Source organism: Hippocampus zosterae, chromosome 2, assembly GCF_025434085.1.
Source record: "Hippocampus zosterae strain Florida chromosome 2, ASM2543408v3, whole genome shotgun sequence".
Lineage (NCBI taxonomy): Eukaryota > Metazoa > Chordata > Actinopteri > Syngnathiformes > Syngnathidae > Hippocampus > Hippocampus zosterae.
The window spans coordinates 30,142,410-30,163,763 of NC_067452.1; the positions used below are offsets into that span (position 1 = coordinate 30,142,410).

The 21,354-nt window shown below is 44.4% G+C and overlaps 2 protein-coding genes across 3 annotated transcripts; both read right to left on the bottom strand.

Annotated features, from left to right (window-relative positions):
• Positions 1-1,341: 1,341 nt before the first annotated feature.
• adnpb (activity-dependent neuroprotector homeobox b) lies at positions 1,342-13,192 on the bottom strand. Its single transcript, XM_052059411.1, has 4 exons — positions 12,752-13,192; positions 8,512-8,628; positions 5,128-5,220; positions 1,342-5,036 (listed from the first exon to the last, which is right to left on the bottom strand). The coding sequence occupies exons 2-4, from the start codon at positions 8,617-8,619 to the stop codon at positions 2,139-2,141; spliced, it is 3,099 nt and encodes a 1,032-aa protein (XP_051915371.1). The 5' UTR covers positions 8,620-8,628; positions 12,752-13,192; the 3' UTR covers positions 1,342-2,138.
• A 4,935-nt stretch (positions 13,193-18,127) lies between these two features.
• On the bottom strand, positions 18,128-21,291 carry dpm1 (dolichyl-phosphate mannosyltransferase subunit 1, catalytic). Of its 2 annotated transcripts, none has more exons than XM_052059545.1 (9): positions 21,112-21,290; positions 20,806-20,905; positions 20,682-20,715; positions 20,498-20,574; positions 20,386-20,411; positions 20,173-20,268; positions 20,016-20,084; positions 19,414-19,528; positions 18,128-18,578 (listed from the first exon to the last, which is right to left on the bottom strand). In XM_052059545.1, the coding sequence occupies exons 1-9, from the start codon at positions 21,240-21,242 to the stop codon at positions 18,474-18,476; spliced, it is 753 nt and encodes a 250-aa protein (XP_051915505.1). In that variant the 5' UTR covers positions 21,243-21,290; the 3' UTR covers positions 18,128-18,473. The 2 variants fall into 2 exon arrangements, with proteins under 2 accessions (XP_051915505.1, XP_051915504.1); XM_052059544.1 differs by lacking the exon at positions 18,128-18,578 and adding an exon at positions 19,164-19,233 and having other exon boundaries at positions 19,322-19,528; positions 21,112-21,291.
• Positions 21,292-21,354: the final 63 nt, after the last annotated feature.

Sequence of the window (21,354 nt, forward strand, 5' to 3'; positions counted from 1 at the left end):
GGTTGAGATACTCAGTGTAGGTGTGTAGTGGGTGTTGTGTAAAATTGGAATAATTAGAAGGGAAATATTAATTGGATTTCAACTTATGATCTCTCTAAATCACTGGGGCTTTAAGTGTATGTGTGGTTTTGTGCACGTTTGACTCAGTCTGGTTCTCCGTTCACTACCATTTCACCCATCAGCCTTCGGTTCAAAGGGCCTCTTGTTTATACCAGCAACCTGCATAATCCCCACATCCTCAGCCCATGATCACCAATGTGCAATTGTGTTTGTGTTTGTGTGTGTGGGTGGGTGGGGTCAAAAGAGGTGGCCGGCCCAATGTGAAGTCTGCACGTACACGCAGGAGCCCTGAGTATTTTCCAGCAACAGGGGGCGCCACACGCCCAAAACCAATCCTCATATCATCCTCACCCTTTCTCTATCAGCCGCTCCTCTGCCTCACCCCTCCCTTCTCTCACCTTCCTGTTACTCCCCCGTTTCCGAGCCCCATTCCCCTCCCCCAACGCGCCTTCTCCTCTCCTGCTTCTCCCTATCGAAGGCCTGTTCATCCCTCCTTCTCCACACAGCACTGCAGATGACGCCTCCCCCAACCCCCTTTGCCAGTCTGCCTCTCCTTCTCCTCCTCTTGCTCCTTATCACAGCATAGCAACACGGACTAGCCAGGCAAGGAGACCTCTTTTCCCCTCCATTTTGTCTTCCTCACTTGGGTGTGGGACAGCAAAAGATGGGCTGAAATTACCTCCATATCTCCAATTAAGTCATTTCGGCCTTATCCTTACTTCGGGATTTCACCTCTTGAGGCTTGACAGTGTGTTTTTGTCCAATGTTTTGTAAAGCAGCAGCCAGGGTCCTCCAGCTTCCGCTTCGAAAATATGCACAAGGAAGTGACCTAAAGTCTGCCCTGCTGCCAGACACAGAAGTTTCCTTTTGTGTTTTCAAGCTGTCTCGATGCCCCGCGGCACCATCTTGTCTCTCACAGGTTAGTCTTGACACTCCCAAGATGTGGGTTTGAGCACGCCCATGAAAGATACCATGTGATGGTGCGCTATGGTGGTCAACAAGTACAGCACACACGATAAGCACAGTGCCAACACAGTTGCATTATTTTCCCTTATTACATGTGGGGTTTAACCATTTGGGATAACCCATAAATATTTGCGTTCTTGAATCATTTTTAAACATGTGTATGACATTTAGTGATTGCGTGACAAGATATATGAAGTAGAAGATTGAATGATAGTGTTCTGTTTGGTGGGCACTTTCAAGAAACACGTGGTGCGTGTAGATTCTTAATAACCATCTAAAAACATTTACCCAACCATTAAAATTAAATCAAGATGGTTTGGCCAACATTCCTGTGAGAAACATTCACAGCACTTTATTTTTAAATAAGCAAGTGGAAAATAAACTTGTGTAAAACAAACACACATGAATTAAAGAAACATGAGGTAAATATATATATTTTAAATGTGATGTTACCATCCAGTCATCAGTTGTTTATGTGTGAGTGGGGGAGGAGCGAAGATAACAGGTAATGCTAAAAACAGCAATAGACTGCAGTCATGGCTAATAAGCACAAAGCTGCAAAAATACTGTAATCTCCTCAAACGAGAACAGCTCTGTGCTAAAATAAAATGACCAATTTAACAGAATTATTTATTCATATCTTATTTTGCAAAAGAAGAATTACTTATCGTTAAAAAATAAAATTAACATATAAGAAAAGACCAGCCACCAAAGCAACACCTATCATGAAGCAGAGTGATGTCTACCTTTGACTTTATCGCAAATATCCAAGAGAAGATGTACGGCAACATCTGTCCAAACGCGTCAAAGACTGTACAAATTTACAACTTTTCAGAAAAACTAAGACAAAAAAAGATGGATCATCTTGTCATGTTTACAAATCCAGTGGCTAAATCAATGCTAAAGCCTTTTGGTTGGTGTAAGCCAAAATACTTAATATTTAGTTAGTCTAGTTTGCTAAAAACTCAGGGTGTACTCTTTGAAGCTGGCACATTGTCCAGTGCTGTCGAGTAAATCCTAATGTCGTTGGATGGCTTGTTTGGAGTTCCTTTGTGTGATCCTTGGGTCCAGGTGAGGCAGATTTGTTGGTGTGGGGCTGCAGGTCTTTGTAGTCAGACCTGCTGCTGCTTACCCAGCTGTGCTCCGTCGCCACCCCGCCGAGCAGACGAGGGTACAAATTTGGGAATAATAATGGGGAGCGCATCCCTTCCTGTGGCTGCCTCAGTGGGCCCAAAGCCGTTCTCAAAGTGCACCCCTTCATCCTCGTCGTCGTCATCATCGTCATCGTCGTCGTCATCCTCATCGTCGTCTTCAAACGCGTCTTGTAGGTCTGATGCAACCGTGGCCCCCGCCGTGAGCTCCGTTCTCTCCTCAGTTCCTGGAGCGTGACTGAGCGCTCGTGACGACTCCCGCTGGACGTCGTCTTCACTGTCGGAGTCGATGGCGATGGGCTCGGTGGGGCCTACGGGCGTTTTGTGCAGTAGGACGCTGTTGATTGTCTCGGTTTGGTCTGTGGTGAAGTTCAGTTGGGGAGTAAAACCCTTGACGATCCCGGCGCCGCCATTCGCAGCGACCAACTCCTTGCGCCTTTGGCGGGCTCGTTCTGACAGTCCCAAGCGCGTCCTGGACGTGCGCCTTTGGCCTGGTTGGCTCTGGCATGAGCCGCTGACCGTGTCCAACGTCAGCCCGTGGCTCACTTGGCCAACTTCGTGCATGCTGAATCCGAGTAAGACGCCAGGGTTGTGGCTTTCGCATTCCTGCGTACATTTTCTGCGCGTGTTGACAAAGTGGCTCGTGATGTCCGACTTCCACAGCCACAGACCAGCCGCCAGCTTCTCAACCTCTCGCTGCGTGACGTAGGGCACTCGATTGAAATATCGAGTGAGAAACGCCTTTCTCGATTCGTACGACTCGTTTTGAAGTCCTTTGGGATCGAGGGCAAGGGCGATGGGGTCCTCAGGGTTTTCGTCAAATGAACCGTTCATATCTCTCGGGTGTGCTCTCTCCCCAGGAGGTCCTCGCCTCTTCTTTTTTGGTGGACTAGCATCAGTACTTTCGAGGGCGGCTCGTTTCACGGCGCTGCCCAGCCCCTGACTGATTCGGGAGGCATGAGCGGACTTATCTTGTCCATTGTGGGACTTGCCTACACCTCGACAGTGCACCAAGTGTAAGGTGATGGTGGAGGCAGTCATGTTACTTGTGTATACACCAAGGCAGTGAATACACTTATAGGTTAGTTTCTTCTCTACCGGGTGGACAGTCTGAATGACTTGATGCTTGTCTCTTAAATGGTGGGACAGAGAGTCCGAGATGGGGCCCTTGAGGATGGAGAAGCACAGGGGACAGAGGGTCTTTCCCACGTCCCTCTTGTATGGTACAGACGTTTGTGGGACATTCTTGAGAGATGCACTGTCAGGTACACCCGAGTGTATTTTAGGTGGGTGGTGAGACAACAACCTCTTGGCTGACAGCAGGGAGGTGGACAGGGAAGGCGATATGGATGTGTTAAGTGCATGAAAAGCCACGGACTCCTCTGGGGCATCTTTCATGTTGTAGGTAGTCACAATCAACTGAACGTTCTTTGGATTGCCCTGCTGCAGGGTGAGATCGAAGGTCAGGGGCGAATCGGTGCGAGGGCCCACCGGCTCGTTTGGATGCGACAGACGCATATGAGCCACCATCTTCTCCACGTCATTGAAGGTGGCGCGGCAGTGTGAGCAGGACAAGCCGTGTATGAGCATGTGGTTCAACAAGGTATCGCTGGGGAGATAGCGGTTGCAGTAGAGACACTTGCTGGTGAAGTTGTGAATCTTCATGATGTAATTGGCCACGGCAGGAACCTTCTCGGCTTTATGCTCTTTCTCAAAGTGAGAACTGTAAACGTTCTCTGGGAAGAGCTCATTGCAAATGGTGCAAATTTTCCACTTCTGGGTGCAAGATGTGCTGAGGACAGACGAGCCACTTTTCTTGGCGGTGATTGATGCAAAGGTGGTGGCCGCCGCCTGGACTCGTGAACCCAGGGGGTTGGACTTGAGGGAGGACACGGCGCTGACCACTACCGGGCTCCGCAGACTGCCTCCGGAGAAGTGATGTTTTGCCGAGTGTGGCTGCAGAGAAACCTGGGCGTTCGCCGGCAGGATGGGCTTTGCCTGTTGGCCTGCGAAACAGAATGGCTGGTTGGTCCCTGACTTTAAGCCGACTGACTCATGTTTATTCCCGGCGAGGAGACTTTGAGAAATGAAGCTCGGCTTTGATGTGGTGGCAACCCGGGCCATCGGCTGAGAAGCCGATGGCCTGCTGGTGGCCATGACGGCCCCCTTCGGACCCATGCCAATTATGGTCTTGTCTCCGTGTGTTTTCGGGGGCATCAGCAGGATAGGTTTAGGCCGCGGGACGATCACGCTGGTGTGGCCAATCATGGCAGTCACCTGGTAGCCAATCCTCTCATGGTCCTCGATGACGTGTTGAACAAGTGCCTCATAGGTCCTTGGGACAAAGAGACACTTCTTGCAGTGGATCTGATGACTCGTAGCACTGTGTGCGCCGATACCGTCCGCTTTTGTGGTGGGACTGCCATTGGCAGTGTTTGTCTTCTCTCCTGGTTTTGCGATGTAAGGCTGAGCCACCTGCTGGAAGTGTTCCCTGTAGATGTGTTTTCGCACCACATTGTACAGAGGGTCCCGATAGGTGCACTTTTTACAGTAGTAAACGGCCTGTTCAATGCTGTCCCCTGGCCTCTTTAGGAGGCCATCCTTATTCATGAGACCACTGGCGACGCCCAGCATGGCGCCGGGACCCTGGCGCATGGTGTTGTTGCTGGGCATGTGGAAAAGTTTGATGTGCGTCTCCAGGCTCTTTTTGTTCCCGTTGTATGTGCAGTAGGGGCAGTTAAGCAGGATGTTGTTCTCAAAGTCTTCGCTGTGGACATTGCGGAAGTGGCTCTTGTACGCTGAGAAATATTTGGATGAGAAGAGGCAACCGGAGCAGCAGAAAGGTTTGGATCTGTAGTCCTGAGACGCATTCAGAGAGGATCATAGTTTATTTTTGAAACAGTATTAAACATTTCTATGTTTTGGTGACACCTACTAAATATCCACATACCTGGACTTTGGTATGCGATGGCTCCCACATGCACACATCCTCCCAAGACGTGTGCTTTATATACACCTCTGGGGGGGTATAGGCTTTAAAGTCCTGCGCATAGAAACAAGACATTTGAACACTTTTCCCAACTCTGTTCAAGAACATTTTCAACATCTGCTTGCTTTTTGAGGAGATGTCATGATGATCGGTGGTGACAACCACTTTTGCGTTCATCTTTTAGCAGCCGCCATTGCACGAATATTAAACCTTTACGGGTTTACAGTGTATGAAAAACATTACTTGAGCCATAATTGTGAAATCTTGGGGTGTTGCAATAACGGTAGCCAAAGAGTGGCCAAAGGAAAGTCATGTGTGTGCCTTTGTTATTCATCTTTTGACTGCATACCAATAGTGCCTCCATTTTGCATAAATATTTATTTGTTCATGTTTGTCGATATGTGCCCTGCGATTGGCTGGTATCAAGTCTATATCCTGCCTCTGCCCAAAGTCAGTTCAGCACACCTGTGACTAACGCCGGGCAATTTAGTAAATATAAATCGTGATTTCAATGTGGGCTTCTGGCGATCATGAAAACAAAATGAAAAAGAGTTACTGTGCTGAATACCGCGTGTATGCAAGTTCCTGCTTTTTGAAAGCACCCTGAACCCCCTGTGTCATGATGCGTGGCATTCTGCCTTCCATGAACATACTTTAACGTGTTTATTGACACTTCAGCTTGATTTTCAGAGCTGTCAAATGTTACAGATCCTTGGTAGTTTGTGTCAGAAATCACTGGTTGTTTGCTTATGCTCACAACGTGTGTTGGATGCTAGCTAGCTAACATGGCAAAACACTTTGCAGTGCCATGGAGGAAAAAGTTTGCTTTGTGTCCAGTGTCAACGCTGCATAAGTGACCGATCATCGCCTCCAATGCAGTGAATAGGCTACAGTTCTGACAAGTACTGTTGCCACAAAGGGAGGATGGGGAAGGAACAGCAGAAGGACAGAGAAGCCAGAAGTCGCGACACAACAAAATGAGTGATTAGGTGACACTGGGAGTTAACTGTAAAACTAAACCCACAATAAAAATAATTACACACATTGTATATTTAAATAGAACATATACTTTGTTTTAGAAACACTACCATTTTAGTGCTAGCAGGTAAAGGAAAATCCCATCGATGGGCTAACAACACGTTGCTTAAGAATACACTGTTAGAAAGAGTTCCAACTTCCACCTCCGGCAGAACTTCGCCCAAGTCCCGGAGAGGTGGCGAACATTGAGACCAAGTGGACCGTGTTCTGTGTCTACACTATTGCTGGACGATGCGCCAGGGGAAAGGGAAATTGAGGCTTCCCTGCTTAAGCAGCTGCCCTCACGACCTGACCTTGGATAAGTGGAACAGAATAAATGAATAAATAATTTATTTTCTGTTTTTTCCATTGAGGTTCTGAAGATTTTCAAGTTGCGTTTTGGTGGTTGAAAAAAAATATACAAAGTTTCAAAATCAACAAATAATTGTGTTAAGTAATTGTGAATTGAATATCACTCATTATAATTGTGATTTATTTTTTTCCATGATCGCCAAGCCCGACCGCATAATGACCACTGTTCATAATAGTTAATAAGATAAGATATCCCTTTATTTGTCCCGCAATGGGGAAATTACAGTCAGAATTCAGAAAGGAAAACGCTGGGTAGGGAGAGGGATTGCTCACCGGTCGTAACCTTGAATCTTTGTATGTCAATACCGTCATAAATGGAGTATAAACTGTGTCAGGAGTGGGTCACAGATTATTATTACATAATATTAGAGGTGATATAAAAACAACTGAGTGATCGAAGCAGTTATTGTTTGCAGTCTACAACTGAGCTAGCCCCCCCCCCCCCCCCCCCCCCCGGTGCTGAATGTGCGCTTCCTTCCAAAGAGCATAATGGACAAGGTACTTCAGACCTGAATGATCCTCATTATTTAGTCAACACGGGACCAAATAAGAACTACTCCTAAATATTGGCATGAAATAATGCTTGTAAGTAAGGGTGTGGAAAATAATCGATATTAATCGATACATCGATGCAGACGTGCGCGATGCGAGTGCATCGGCTCATTCACTGGGTACGACGCGATTGACGGGTGAAATCGAGATTCATCACGATGCATTGGTAGGTATCGGTAAAATCCGATTAGAGTGCCGTTTTATTCATGTTAAACGTCACCTATCTGCCCTTTCCTATGCGCAATGAATGCACCATTATTGTTTTGCGTTTTGTGTTGAATACTTTCGGTAGCCGTGCGTCACATACAGTCCAGTACACAACTAGCGAAACACTATGGAAGTTTGCGCAAGCAGCAGTGAGGAAACTGTATTTAATGCTTCCGCAACATTCAGATCTTATGTTTGGAAATACTACGGCTTCGAAAAGAAAGACAGAAAGATTGATAAAAGCTCCGTAATTTGCAAAGAATGTCGCACTACGAATACAACGGCAGCACCACAAATGTGCACACCACTTAAAACGATGGCACCAGATTACCGACAAGTTTCCCGCCCCCTCCCGCGCCTCCCCACCCAGTTCCTCATTGGACACCGGAGAAACTCTTCGCAAACCAGGTCAGGATCAGAAAAAAAATCGCCTCTTATTTTGGGGGTCCCCTTGCAGCTCACTGTGACCGCGCAAGGAAAAACTATATATGGATGACTCTTTTGGACATTTCATTTTGACACTCAGTGAGAGTGGTCTGTGTACGCTACAATACACACAGCAGCTTTGAGGCTGTGACTGCCACATTGTTTCAATTGTATTTTTTTCTGTCCTATGGAGATGGATATTTCATATAAAACACTCAGTGAGTAGTCTGTTTGTGTTTACACTACAGCAACAGATTTGAGTCTCAGGTGCCAAATTGTTTACATTTTCTTTGCACAAAACCCAATTGTGAAAGGGCTTAAATAAGTTGTTTTACAAGTTCTACTCTTTATAAGGAATAAAGTGGTCTACTTTTTGCAACACCATACTGAATTCCATCTTTTTTTTAACTTTTTTTCTTTGCGTATTTGCATCATGTTTAATTGCACACACAATATCACAACAAATTGCACTGTATCGTATCGGATCGCATTGATTTGAACTAAATGTGTATCGCGTCGTATCACATCGTGAAGACGGTAAAACGTATCGCATCGTGTCGCCAGAAAATTCCATGTATCGTTTAAGTATCGCATCGCTGGCAGTGGATCGTGATGTGTATCGAATCGTCCTCAGTGCTGAGATTCACATCCCTACTTGTAAGGCGACAGAAGCATCACACCAGGTGATACAGTATTTCTTTTTAGGTCTCGTATCCCACGTCAATATTAAGCAGAAATAAATAAAGCAGTCAAAAATGTCCACAAGCTCACCTCAAGATGATCTCTGCAGTACTCCAAGCCGATGTCTCCCAGAGCCCTCTTAACATTTTTCCGAGCTTTGCGTAGGCTGCCCAGGTTGTTGACAGGGAGCTGAAACATTCTGGTGGCCTGGTTCGGGAAAAAAAACAAACCAAAAAAAACCCACACAGGTCGTTGGACGATATTTAATTTAAATAAATAAATAAACAAATAAAAAGCAAACTAAAACGGTATCCATAAAATCTGGTCTCGTACCCATCCATTTTTTGTAATATCACTAATCCTCGTTACAGTCATGGGTGAGCTGGAGCCCATCCCAGCTGACTTCAGGTGAGAGGAGGGAAACACCCTGGACTGGTCACCAGCCAATTAACTCATTCACTCCCAAAGACGTTTTTAAATGTCTTTTCAGACTTAGTCTAGAATTGGCTGGTACTGAATGAGTTAAAGGACAACCCCCCCACCCCCCGCCCCCAATAAAAAAAAACCACTCACATTCAGAGATATACCAAGATCCCACATGGCTCATAGATGGCAGTCTGCAATTGCAGCTTGTGATCAGAGCTGCTGCGCTATATCTTTTATCATTAACATTATTCTCATTCGGAGTTTGTTTCGGGGCTGCATAGCGTCATTGCATCGTATCGTGTGATTGGGTAGACCCCTGTCACTCCCTGAATTACACAACAAATTGATAGAGAAAAACAAGTTAGATATCCAATTCATTCACTGCGCTGGATAGATTTCCTTGTACGCCGAGTGTGCGCGACCAGTGCGCAGTTGCGCAGCTTTCAGTGAAGCTCAATTGCCTGATTGCCGTTGCATCAGGCAATAAACCGCACAGGCATACTATATTGGATAATTTCCCACGGCACACCTGACAATATCTCGTGGCACGGTGTTTGAAAAACACTGCACTGACAATTGCAAAGATGCTTTCGATCTTGCAACGTTCATTTTTTTCGTGATCCTATACAGTTCGTTAGTTGGCTACACTTTAACATACCCCACTGTTCTTTCTGCATCAACAATGCGTGTGCAGTCTGATTACATCATCTTTATTTACAAACTGAAAATTGGTCTACCATAAGAAAAATTGACAAGATATTCTTTGAACCACGCTCTTAACTGCATCCATCCATTTATTTGTTACCATATACATACGTATACAGTGCACTCCACTTAATAGAACACCGGTTAATAGAGTAATCCGCTTAATAGAGCAAAAGGCTCTGGAAACGATTTGCCTAATGCAATTTCCTATAAAGATACTCCGCTTAGTAGAACAGATCTCCGCTTAATAGAACAGGCCGTAAGCAATGAACATTGTAAACTAGTGGTTTTCGAAGTGTAGCTATCGCGAGAAGTGTAGCTATCGCGATACTGTACCACTATCGCGAGAAAACGCGGTAGTTCTAGCCGTATACAGTAACAGGTAGCACGCTCACTCCACACATAGACACACGCACGTCACAATGGCTTCAACTTCATTCAAGAGACGAGGGCTATCACCTGCGGATAAGAAGGACATACTCAGACGATACGATGCATTGCCGGATTCTCAGAAGGTACGCCCGCGGTTTCCAGGACTTCCCTCTTATCCAGCGCATTGAGAGGGAAGTCAACCGCAAAATTACGGACTCCTGTTTCCAGACAAAAGTAACGATTTTTTTCTCGTGATTTGAGATGTTTGACTGAAGTTGATTAAAGTTGTTGTTTTGTTGTTTGATTAAAGATATGGACGTCCACAGTAGAAATATCTCTTCTAACTCGTCAGCAAGGGTTTTTCTGCGTGCATAACTTGGTCGTCGACGTGTCTGAAGGTGTACCTAATAAAGTGTCTCCGGTTAATAGAAACCCCGCTTAGTAGAACAGAAGCGCTTCGGCCCAATGGTGTTCTATTAAGCGGAGTGCACTGTATTTGTAACCCCCAAGACACACACACACACATTTCCTGTTCAGGGTAACAGGCAAAGCCAAGCCCATACCAGCTAACTTCGAGGGCTAGGGTACACACTGGACTGGTTGGCAGCTAATCAAGAGGGTACACTTAGATAAACAATCCATCACACTAACACCTATAGACAATTAAAATTGGTCAATGAAACCAACATGCATGTTTTGGGAATGTGGGAGAAAACCCACACGAGCACAGAGAACAACTCCACACAGGAAGACCAAAGCCCAGATTCAAAACCGCAGCCTCATAACTGTGAGGCGGCTGTACTAGCCACTTCTTTCAAATGTAGAAACAATTATTTTGAAGGAGGACTGGCCATAAAATAAAATCTCCACTAAATGTTAATTGATTTTCTTCCCCATTCGCTTTGAAACAGCCAATGTAAGACATTATTCAAAACAAGTTTTATGGTTTGTTTTGTTTTTCCTTCTGGGATTTGCTTAATTTCTCCTGACATTGCATACACTCTGAAACTGTTTTTTTTCCAAACCAGCATCAACTTGCATCCGCTTCCACAAAAATAACAAAAATAATAATAAATCTTTTTCTTTGGAGATTATGTGAAAATAAGTGCTTCTTGTCTTTTTCATCAAAAGGCAAGATGCTTACAAATTGGTTTTGTGGAAGAGTAATTCACACACTGAAGGCACTTTTTTCTCATGTAGTGTTGCAAAAAGTGATTAAATGGCCAGCCCTATCTCACAGGCTAACTTACATTAAAAAAATACACAACGGTGTATAGTGATGCTGTAATCTTTGAATGAGAGTCCTCACACACTGATACAATACTTTGACACTCGCTGAACTGAGTTCTTGTGTTGCATTTCATGGTTCAGACATGACCAAACAACGTTGATAGACTTTGTTATTATACAGACTCTGGGGACATTCAACTTCAAGAGGTTTCACTGAATCTGCTGTCCGAGTGCAAAACAGTAAACAACAAGACAGCCAACCAGCAAGGTGATTTCCATTTACAAACCCCTTTGGTGCCTTACTTTTCGATCAACTACCATTATATGTAGGTGGCGCTAGCGAGGAGCTCCATTACATAATGCCTGACTTTTCCTCTGCCTGCTCTGTCTCCCCTTCTCTCTCTGCCTCCCAACACCATCACAGAATGGCGCCTCCTATTGAGTCAGCAGCAGCCTCTACAATATGTCTGCAGTGGAGGGAGAGAAGGAGTAATCAGAAGAGGGAGAAGAGGGAGGGAGGGTGTGGGAGAGGATGGGCTCTGGGGGGTGAGGAAGGGTGGGTGTCTGAGAGGATGAGGAGGGAGGGAGCCAGCGAGCGACGGAAGCAGAGGGGGGATGGGACGGGGGAGGTCGGACAGACTGGCTCAAAGGGAATGGGGGAGGGAGGGGCAGAAAGGGTGAGGGCGAGCAGAAGCAGAGGGAGAAAATGGAAACGGGTGAGAAAAAACAGGCAGAGGGGGGCTGGCTGGGAGGAAGAACAGTGGTGAGGGAGCAAGAGAGAAAGAGAGAGAAGCCAATGCTGAGTGGGAGGGAAGGGAGGGAGTGAAAGAGAGGAGCCTGGAAGAAAACCACCTCAACATGAGGGCCTGCAAAAACCTTGATGGTCCACCAAACTGGGTTCATATCCCGTTTTCCGTCATCTAGTCTATGCCCTCAAATTGTACGTGGCATCACCCCCCCCCCCACACCCACAAAGTTTGGGATGCGCAGATGAACCTTGGTTGACACCAGTGCTCATCTTTAATAGTCAGAATAAGGGGGAAATTCGGGTGACAGTGTCCCTCCTATTTTTCGTACTCAAAACATGAGGATTTGAGTGACACCTGGAAACCCGTTAACATCTATGACCCCCCTCCACCCCACCCCTCTCCCCAAAAAGAAAGAGAAGAAAAACAAGAGATGAAGACCGTGTCTGGTAAACCAACAGAGCCCAATTTCGCCTTTCATGTTTATCCCTTAGTGTAATATACACCCGAATGGAAATGTGACATGCAGAGTCCAGCACATTTTTTGAGTGACACAAAAGGAAAGCTGCTACTGTTTGACAAAGAGTGACCAAACAGCGCACTGGCTAGACGAGCTTAGCATGCTAAGCTAACCCACAACAAGGGTCTCGGTGGGAGACGACAGCTAGTTTGTATTGCTTGTCCGATAATGGGTTCTTCGTTCCTTTAACTTTTGATGACAAATCGTTTTTATCTTTATGTCACACCCTCGTTTACAAAACAATAAATACGTTTTTCTCGTTTCTCCTTAACATAGTCGGGGGACATTAGCAGCTAACGACAAACTATGTAATCGTGACATACAAGTTTACCTGCTCTTACATCCGCGTCTGGCGTTTTGAGTGGAGAGCGTCACCCCGGCGGGGACGACCGAAGCGATGGAGTGACCCTTCCAGTACTCCCCCCTGCCCGCTCAGTTGCCGATATCCGTACAGGTGAGGTCCGAATTGGAGGAGAGAGTCGAGTCGAGTCAGTAGAATCAGTCACCCCTCCGTTGGTTTCCCTCGCCGAAACGGGCTCTCCTCCTTCCTCTGCTCAGCAAGCAGAAACACACACGTTCCTTGCCTCATGTGACGATTTAAAGATTGGAGAGGGGAGACACGTGTTCAAGTAAAGGAAAAAGACATGTCTAATAATCTTGGGAAAACGTCCCTATGTTAATAACGACATGCTTCCGTGTCCCATTCTTCTCTTGACAGACAATACACATCCAGCCGAGAAAGTGCCCTCATCCAAAATGGCGCAAATAAAAGAGCGGACGTGACGTATGGTTGATTAGCATAAAGCGGTCGAATTGTGTCTCACGCGCGGTGATTTAAAAGTCGACGTTTGTCCCAAGAGAACACTTATTCCTCGTTAGGTTTATTGCGATGACACTGCGCCCAAAGTTTTTTGAGCTCACAGCGTTGACCATGTCGGGTTTTGAAAAACAAAAAAGGGGAGCTGCACGGAAGTTGCGCCATTTTGGCCAACAGCGGGCGTCCTTTTCGATGGGGGCGTCTTCTGAATTGCGCATGCGCACCATAGCTACAAAAGCTCTGCATCAAAAAACACGTTAATTACGTATAAATAATAAATACATCAATATCTCAGACTAAGTGGGGTATTTATTTGGATCTGTTGGCCATTTGTGTCCAACTGGCTTACTTTTGTGAACCATTTAAGTCGTGTTAAGGTCGTTTTTTCCCCCCTGTGGAAGTTCCAGCATCACTTCTTCAAGTATATCTGTACTATATTGCTCACAGTAAAGTGTTTGGCTCTGGTGGGGGCATTTTTAAAAAGTTGGTCCATAACTTTCATATTGTACAGTGAAACCAGAAAACAAAATGTATATGAACAGCTATTTTACATTAATGACGAGGACCGAATGGCGACACGGTGGAGTGTTCAGCACATCCTCTTCACAGATCTAAGGTTGTCTGTTTGAATGCAGGCTCTTTCCCTCTTGTGTGGAGGTTGCAATCCCCCCCACGCTTGCATGGTTTTGCTCCATGTACTCCAAGCAACAGTACTCTGGTTTCCTCCAACACTCCAAAAGTCAAGTACAACTTTATTGTCAAATGTGCTGTATGTGCAACATGCAACATACAACACAGATGAAATTTCTTGCCTCTCACAACATACAACAAGAGGCGCTGCTGCGGGTGCCCACACCACCATCAAAAGAAAAGTTAACATAAAATGACAAAATAATACAAGACAACACATTAGACAAGGACACTCGTGCAATGTTAACAACATTCCTGCATACACATTGTTGGGAGAGGAGCAAATCAAAGTGTCCTTTACACCAGTGGATCAAAGACATCATACTGAAATGTGCACACGTCTACTACAAGCTAAGCTTGAAAGTAACAAGAAGCTGTAGCATCCATTCACGAAAAAGAGGTTGGCTCTCTTCTCCTGTCCCATGTAAATCCGCTTCAAAAGCATGCATGTTAAATTAACTGAAGCCTCTAAATTGGTCTTAGATTTGAAAGTGAGTGTGAATGATCGTCTTTTTGTGCCCCGCAAACAATCGAGGTCGACGGTCAACCCAACCTCTTACCCAAAGTCAGGTGGGAGAGGCACCAGCTCATCCTCTGCCGCAATGAGGACATGTGCCATAGAAAACGGATGAATGGTGAAGAACTAATGTCAGTTAGAAATACTATGCCGTAAAATATATATATTTTTTAATTACATGCTATGCTTGTACGGGCCAAAAACAGACACAACCCATCCGAAATTGTAAAATCAAACAAGACCAGAGGGTTGAATGAGAAATAGGTAAATGTGAATTTTAATGATTATATATGCTTTAAAAATATGCCTACAATTTTGAGTCTTGTGGTATTTTGATGAAAGCATGTCATGTATTTGTTAAGACACCAGCATACTGTTTTGAATTGTGGAAAAAAAAACATGCAGAGTGCACATCTCACGGAAAGGTTCCAGACCCACAATGCAATAAGTGAAAGCCCATTGTGAATGCTTTAAACACACTTTAAAATACTGAAACACATTTTTGAACACAAATAACTGCAACCATAAAATGTCTTTAAAACAGACTATGGTCATGTACCTTAAGAGGCGGAACCTGGTGGGGTGGTGCGTGTGTGTGCACACTCACACATGCTTATTAATGCCTGGGTGTCCGCAGTGGCAGACATCATCTGCTGTGTGTGTTGTATTGTTTACTTGGCATTCAATAAATATTTGAAAGGTGCAGTTTTGACTGTGGCCCTCATAAACGGGCAGAATACCAAGAACTGTATAGTGTAAAAATCCATGAAAAAAAAACATTCTTGGTGAAAAACAAATATTGAGGTGGGGGGGGGGGGTGACAAAGGACTCACTGCCATCTAGGAAACATCATCCATCCATCCACCCATTTTCTGAACCGCTTTGTCCTCACAAGGGTCACGAGGGGTGTTGTCCCCGGGCAGTAGGCGGGGGACACCCTGAACCGGTTGCCAGTCAAATCGCAGGGCACACAGAGACGAACAACCATCCACGCTCATACTCACACGTAAGGACATTTTACAGTGTTCAATCAGCCTGCCATGCACAGTGGGGCTCGGGTGGGGGGGGCAACGGGGGCCAGTGCCCCTGTAGCACTGATTCTGGCCCCCCCTCCGAGCATAGATTACGTAGTCGCGCCGAGTCGCTGACGCGAAAGGTGGAACAAAAGTGCGTGGTTTAACATTCTCGTCGGACCCTTTAGTGCGCTGCACCCTTAAAAATGAGCGGACAGGAGAAGGAGCTTCAAGGCAGGCTGGTACCATATCCACCCCTGGCTTGAATATTCTCAAACGATGGACTCTGCGTATTGTTACGCTTGCAGACATTTTAGCCCTCCTAATAGCCAAGACACAGTCTTTGACTCACCAGTTGGTTTAAAAAAGTGGAAGAAAGCATCTTACAAAACAGGAGGGTTTGCATTGCATGCAAGATCTGAGCGCCACAAGCAAGCCATGGTTGCATGGAGGGACTATCAGAGAGCTGTAACAGCTGATGCAACACTAGCCGTTGCCTTAAATAAGGAGCACAACAGACACAAAGAAAATCGAGAATACATAAAAACAATAGGGGAAGTGCTATTACTGACTGCCACTCAAACCATAGCTCAAAGAGGTCATGATGAGTCTGCAGACTCTGATAACAAAGGGAATTTTAAAGCAATTCTTGACACAATTGCAAACCATGACAAAGCTGTTAAGAAAAGGTTGACATCCATTCATAATGCAAAATACACAAGCAAAATGATTCAGAATGAGGTTCTGGATTGTTTAGCAGACATGGTTCGAACTAAAATTGCAGAAGACGTGAAAAACAGTGAAGTTTTTAGCATCATAGCAGACGAAACAAAAGATGTAAAGAAAAAAGAACAGATCTCAATTGTACTTAGGTACTACTACAATGGAGCTATCCAGGAAAGTTTCCTCCATTTTGAATCCACAGAGAAGCTCGATGCAGCAGGCCTTAGTGAGAAAATAATCCACATATTGGAAAGTTATGGTCTAGAGTACAAAAAGAACCTTGTGGGCCAAGCTTATGACGGAGCTTCTGTCATGAGTGGGAAGCATTCCGGGGTACAGGCGAGAATCAAAAAGAGCAAAATATGCCTTCTACATCCATTGCACCAGCCACTGTCTAAATTTGGTTCTTGTAGATACAGTTAAAGCTATCCCAGAGGTAGAGCAGTTCTTCTATTTACTAGAAAAACTGTATGTGTTCACATCTGGATCAACTGTCCATCCTAAATGGCTTGCCATACAAAGAGATATGTATGAAGGTGCACCAAGAGAGCTCCAGCGTTTAAGTGACACTCGTTGGGCATGTCGATTTATAGCTCTACATAACATCATGGATCGACTGCCTGCCCTGAAGCGACTCCTGCAAGAGATTGCCGCAGAACGTCATGGTGAAAGATCTGTTGAGGCTCGAGGTCTGCTAGCACAGATAAATTTTGAATTCACAGTGCATCTTGTTGTGCTTCGTAAAGTGTTTGGAGAAACAAAACCTCTCTCTGATATGCTGCAGTCTTCAACACTTGACATTTCAAAAGCTGTAGATTTAGTTGAAGCATTAGTTAAGACATTGAGTGATTTCAGGCAAGAGTCGTTTTTGATGATGTGTGGGATGAAGTGTTGAATGTTTTTGGGCAGTGTGATCCAACACCACCAGCTGAAAAACGACCAAAAACACTCCGCTCAAAACTCAGCCAGCACTATGTACTTACCACTCTTGGGCAGAGAGAGCTAGAAAGAGATAAGGACTGGTTTCGTACAAACCTTTTCTACCCAGTCATTGATCTTATGCTTAGTGAGCTTGAAAGACGATTTTCAAGTAAAAACTGTGAAATCATGAACAGCATTCCAGCTCTAAATCCCCAAAAAGATACATTCATCAAAGGATCTGTTTTCATTTGCAGAACTGTATGATTCAAATATTGAGGACCTGGGGCATGAACTACATCAGTTCAAAAGAATCTTGGAAAGAAAAATCCAGGCTGGGATGCAGAGACCCTCGAGTACAGTGCAGCTCGTACAGTTCATTGAACCATACAAAGACGTTTTTTTGGAGCTCTACAGACTCTGTAAAATCGCTGTTGCAATCCCAGTGAGCACTGATGCTTGCGAACGGAGTTTTTCAACATTAAAGCTGGTGAAAACATACCTCAGGTGCACCATGAATGAGGATAGACTAACTAATCTTGGGATACTGAGCATTGAGTCTAGAAGGGCAAAAGCACTAAATCTTGACTCATTTGTTGATCGTTTTGCCAAAAAATCATAAAAATCGCAGAATACGGTTACTGTAAGGACAGGGCAGCTTAAGAATGTGATTATTATACTGTTTTTCCATTTCTCATCACTGTAATGTTATGACTGTAATGTTTTCAAAGTTTGATTGAATAAAAAGTCAAATAAGTCTTTTTTTCCCTGGGTTGAATGTGCCCCCCTAACAAAACCCCTGGCCCCGGCCTGGCCCCCTCAATGGAACTGATCTAGAACCGCCCCTGGCCATGCATGTTTTTGGAATGTGGGAGGAAACCAGAGTTCCCGGAGAAAACGCACACAGGCGTGGGGAGAACATGCAAACTCCACACAGGAAGGCCGGAGCCGGAATAGAGCCCACGACCTCTGCACTGTGAGGTCGACATCATACAGTATCTGGGACAATTAGACTCAAATACAACATACTTGTGTCTCTAGGAATCCTTGTATTTCGAAATCATTGCTATTGAACAATCCAGTAATTGTTTTTTTTTTGCTCAAATCGTTCATGGCGTATCCAATCTGACATCCAGCATTACTTTTGGCTAAAGTTGTGTGCCTTAGGAATGAGGAGACATTATATACACTTTGTGCAAAGTCGAATGAGGAGGAGGAGGATGGGAATGTACAACCTCATCATTTGCAGTCACTGCTTCAACCAAGGGTGGGGAAACCTTTTCATCACATATCAGGGGCCAGTTAATATTGTAAAAAGTCCTACATGTACAACTCTGGCAGGTCATGGATACCCAGTATTGCACATATGAAGTGATCATGTCGTGACGAAAAGCGTGAGAAGGCCTTTCACAAATGACACAATTTCATTCCCTCCCAGTTTGGACTCGCCATAGACTCGATCCACAAAGGTGATGGGAACCTAAAAGAAAAGTCAAATCAGTTACCAAATTTCTCAATTTAGTCATGAAATGAAGGCTGTATGTTATTTTCAGGGATTTCAGAATGCATGAATGTATGTGTGCACGTGCGGGAATGTGTCGATCGAGGTTAATTGGCTGCTTGAAAAGTAGACCTTTGGTCAAAATAAGGTTGGGCACCCCTGTGCTACATATTAGTATTTTCGTCGGATTGATTTTGTTTTGTTATTGTCGGTTTTTGGCCTGGTCAACTTAGTCGAATAGCTTGACCACAAAAATAGGTCAACACAATCTTTTGGGGGGGGGGGGGGGCCTCGAAACTTCGCAAACACCATATTATAGTATCCACAGAGACATTTCCAGTCAACATTGTACTACTTTGCACTGCATTCATACTACTCATGATCATTCAATAGTCTATTAATACCATTTATTGGTGGAAAGATGATACTGCAGTCAAGGAATGAAATAAATCAGAAGGCTTTTGTGGCTGAGAAATCATTGCAATTCAATGTATAACATCTTGCCTAGGTACCCACTTGGATTTTACCGTTCATGACTGGGATTTGAAACAGTGTCCCCCATGTTCATAGGCAGCGGTGTTACCCACTCAGCCATCTACCACATCTTGTGAGGAGCTGCAAATCCATCTGATTACTCCATTATTGGATGGAATAATTCACCCGGTAATAAAGTTAGAAATTATATTCAATAGTGACAGCCCTAATCACTTCTCAGGGAATACCAGCAATGTTGTCCATGTGTGTATGATAACAAACATTCGAATGAAATTTTTGAAACAGGCTTACTAGGCTTGGTTTTATGTGAACGACTTACCTCTCCAACAGTGTAGTTGAGCTGTCTGGCTCGGACAATCATCTCCATTTGAAAGACATATCCTTTGGACACACAGCGCTCAACCAGACACTCAAGGACTTTCTTCTTATACAATCTGATGTTCACACAGAACAAACACATTACGATTTTCCTTAATCGGGCTGAAAAGTATTAGTTACGAAAAATAAGATAAGATATCCTTTATTTGTCCCACACTGGGGAAATAATAAATATTTATCGATCTATCTACGCCAGCAAACATATCGTTACAGGCAGAACAAGTACATCCACTTCAACTAGATAGCAGAAGATACCACACGTAATTAACATGTGTATCCATTTTTTCAATTTTTCAAATGTAAAATATGCACCTTAGCTCAAGAGAGGTCGGAAACGCTGGCTGACCGTGACAAATTAATTTGAGGAAGTAAGAGATTAAGTTGTCACCAATGATACACATCTTTTCAATCAATGAATGAAATGAATTTGAGCATTATTATTGCTGGAAAGGCAGGGGTTTTACGAGAGTGCTTCTATTAGATTTCACTTGAGGTACACCTACAAAAGGGTCCAGTGTGTATTTTGGACACACTCAAGGTTACCTGAAGCTTCCCGTGAGGTCTGAAGCACCGGGCCTCAACAGCACTTGCGTCAAAAAATTAGCACCCCGGCTGAGTGCAAGACAGAAAACAAAACATGAAACGACAGTTCTGGTCTGTTTGTGTACCATGCATGTTCCCATCTAGTCACTTTTGTTACCTGATGAGTTTCCTGCGCAGGTCCCATCCATAGACACCTCCATTGCCTCTGTATCGAGTACCCGACACTAAATCGTAATCGCCTTCCTTCTGCTTCCTGAGCAAAGGGAAAACATGATTTGTCTTGTGTAAATGAAACAGAACTGTTCCACTCAGTTCCACTTCACCTCAGTCTATTGGCAGTGTAGCAGTTGAAAAGCAAATCGATACTTACGCAATGAATTCTTTGATGAATTTGGGCTGAAATAATCATAAAAAAAGGAGAAAGCACATTTTGTCAACTCTAACATCATAATCGACATAGTAGAATTGTAGGCTGCACTCACGTGATGGGAGAGATCAGCATCCATTATGAAGATAAAATTTCCCGAGGCGTGCTTCATGCCGTGGATATAAGCGGTGCCTTTATCATTTTGAGAGGGGGAAGGAAACGGCTGCCCGTTAATGACTGTAACGCAAGACTAAGTCTTTTTTTAATAATTGTTATTTTAAAACCAGATATGAACTCACCCAGGCCTAACTTCGATGCTCGTGGCCGAAGAAGCTTAATAAGGGGAAATCGAATACAGTGTTAATATACGCAGAAAATGTGTATCTGAAAGACAATAAATACAGTGTTATATAAATTATTTACTATTTTATCCTCGCCATATATTTTTTGGAGTTGTTCCGCCACTTCCAGTGTCCCGTCGGGGCTTCCGTCGTCAATGACGATAATCTCGTATTTGTAACCACTGGAAAAACACATTTATAATGCGATGTTTAAAAATTTAAGCAAAACTCAGTACTTTAACATTCAACGTTAAGTAGTATAGCCTAAACGTCAAGGATGCTTAATAGTTAAAACGAGGGGCCAAGCTCGGCTGAGTGACACCTCATCAGTGAGTCGTTTTGCACTAAACTCTTATCCGAGCGGCGCTGCTGGTTCTCTTGAACTCACCTTTCATCGAAATATTTCACCAAAAGCCACACAATCAAAGGGAGATTTTCCCTTTCGTTATAGGTGGGCAACAACACCGAATATTTATCCCCATCGTTTGGCTTTGAGCGTGACGTCTTCCTGGCTGACATGGCGACAACCGTGGGAGCGACTCGGCTCACCGCTATTGAAGTTAGCAATGTTGAACGAGGCGACAAATCACTTCCGGTTACTGGTTTCAATGTAATTTACAGTAATGATAAA

Excerpts from the sequence above, each read along its gene's own strand:
- adnpb (XM_052059411.1), bottom strand. The coding sequence starts at position 8,619 with ATGTTTCAGCTCCCTGTCAACAACCTGGGCAGCCTACGCAAAGCTCGG. Across the intron at positions 5,221-8,511 it reads ACTGCAGAGATCATCTTGAG|GACTTTAAAGCCTATACCCC; the intron begins GTGAGCTTGTGG and ends TTCTATGCGCAG. Across the intron at positions 5,037-5,127 it reads CATCGCATACCAAAGTCCAG|GACTACAGATCCAAACCTTT; the intron begins GTATGTGGATAT and ends AATGCGTCTCAG.
- dpm1 (XM_052059544.1), bottom strand. The coding sequence starts at position 21,242 with ATGTCAGCCAGGAAGACGTCACGCTCAAAGCCAAACGATGGGGATAAA. Across the intron at positions 20,269-20,385 it reads TTCATCAAAGAATTCATTGC|GAAGCAGAAGGAAGGCGATT; the intron begins GTAAGTATCGAT and ends CCCTTTGCTCAG. Across the intron at positions 19,234-19,321 it reads ACACATGGACAACATTGCTG|TAATCAGATGGATTTGCAGC; the intron begins GTATTCCCTGAG and ends CCAATAATGGAG.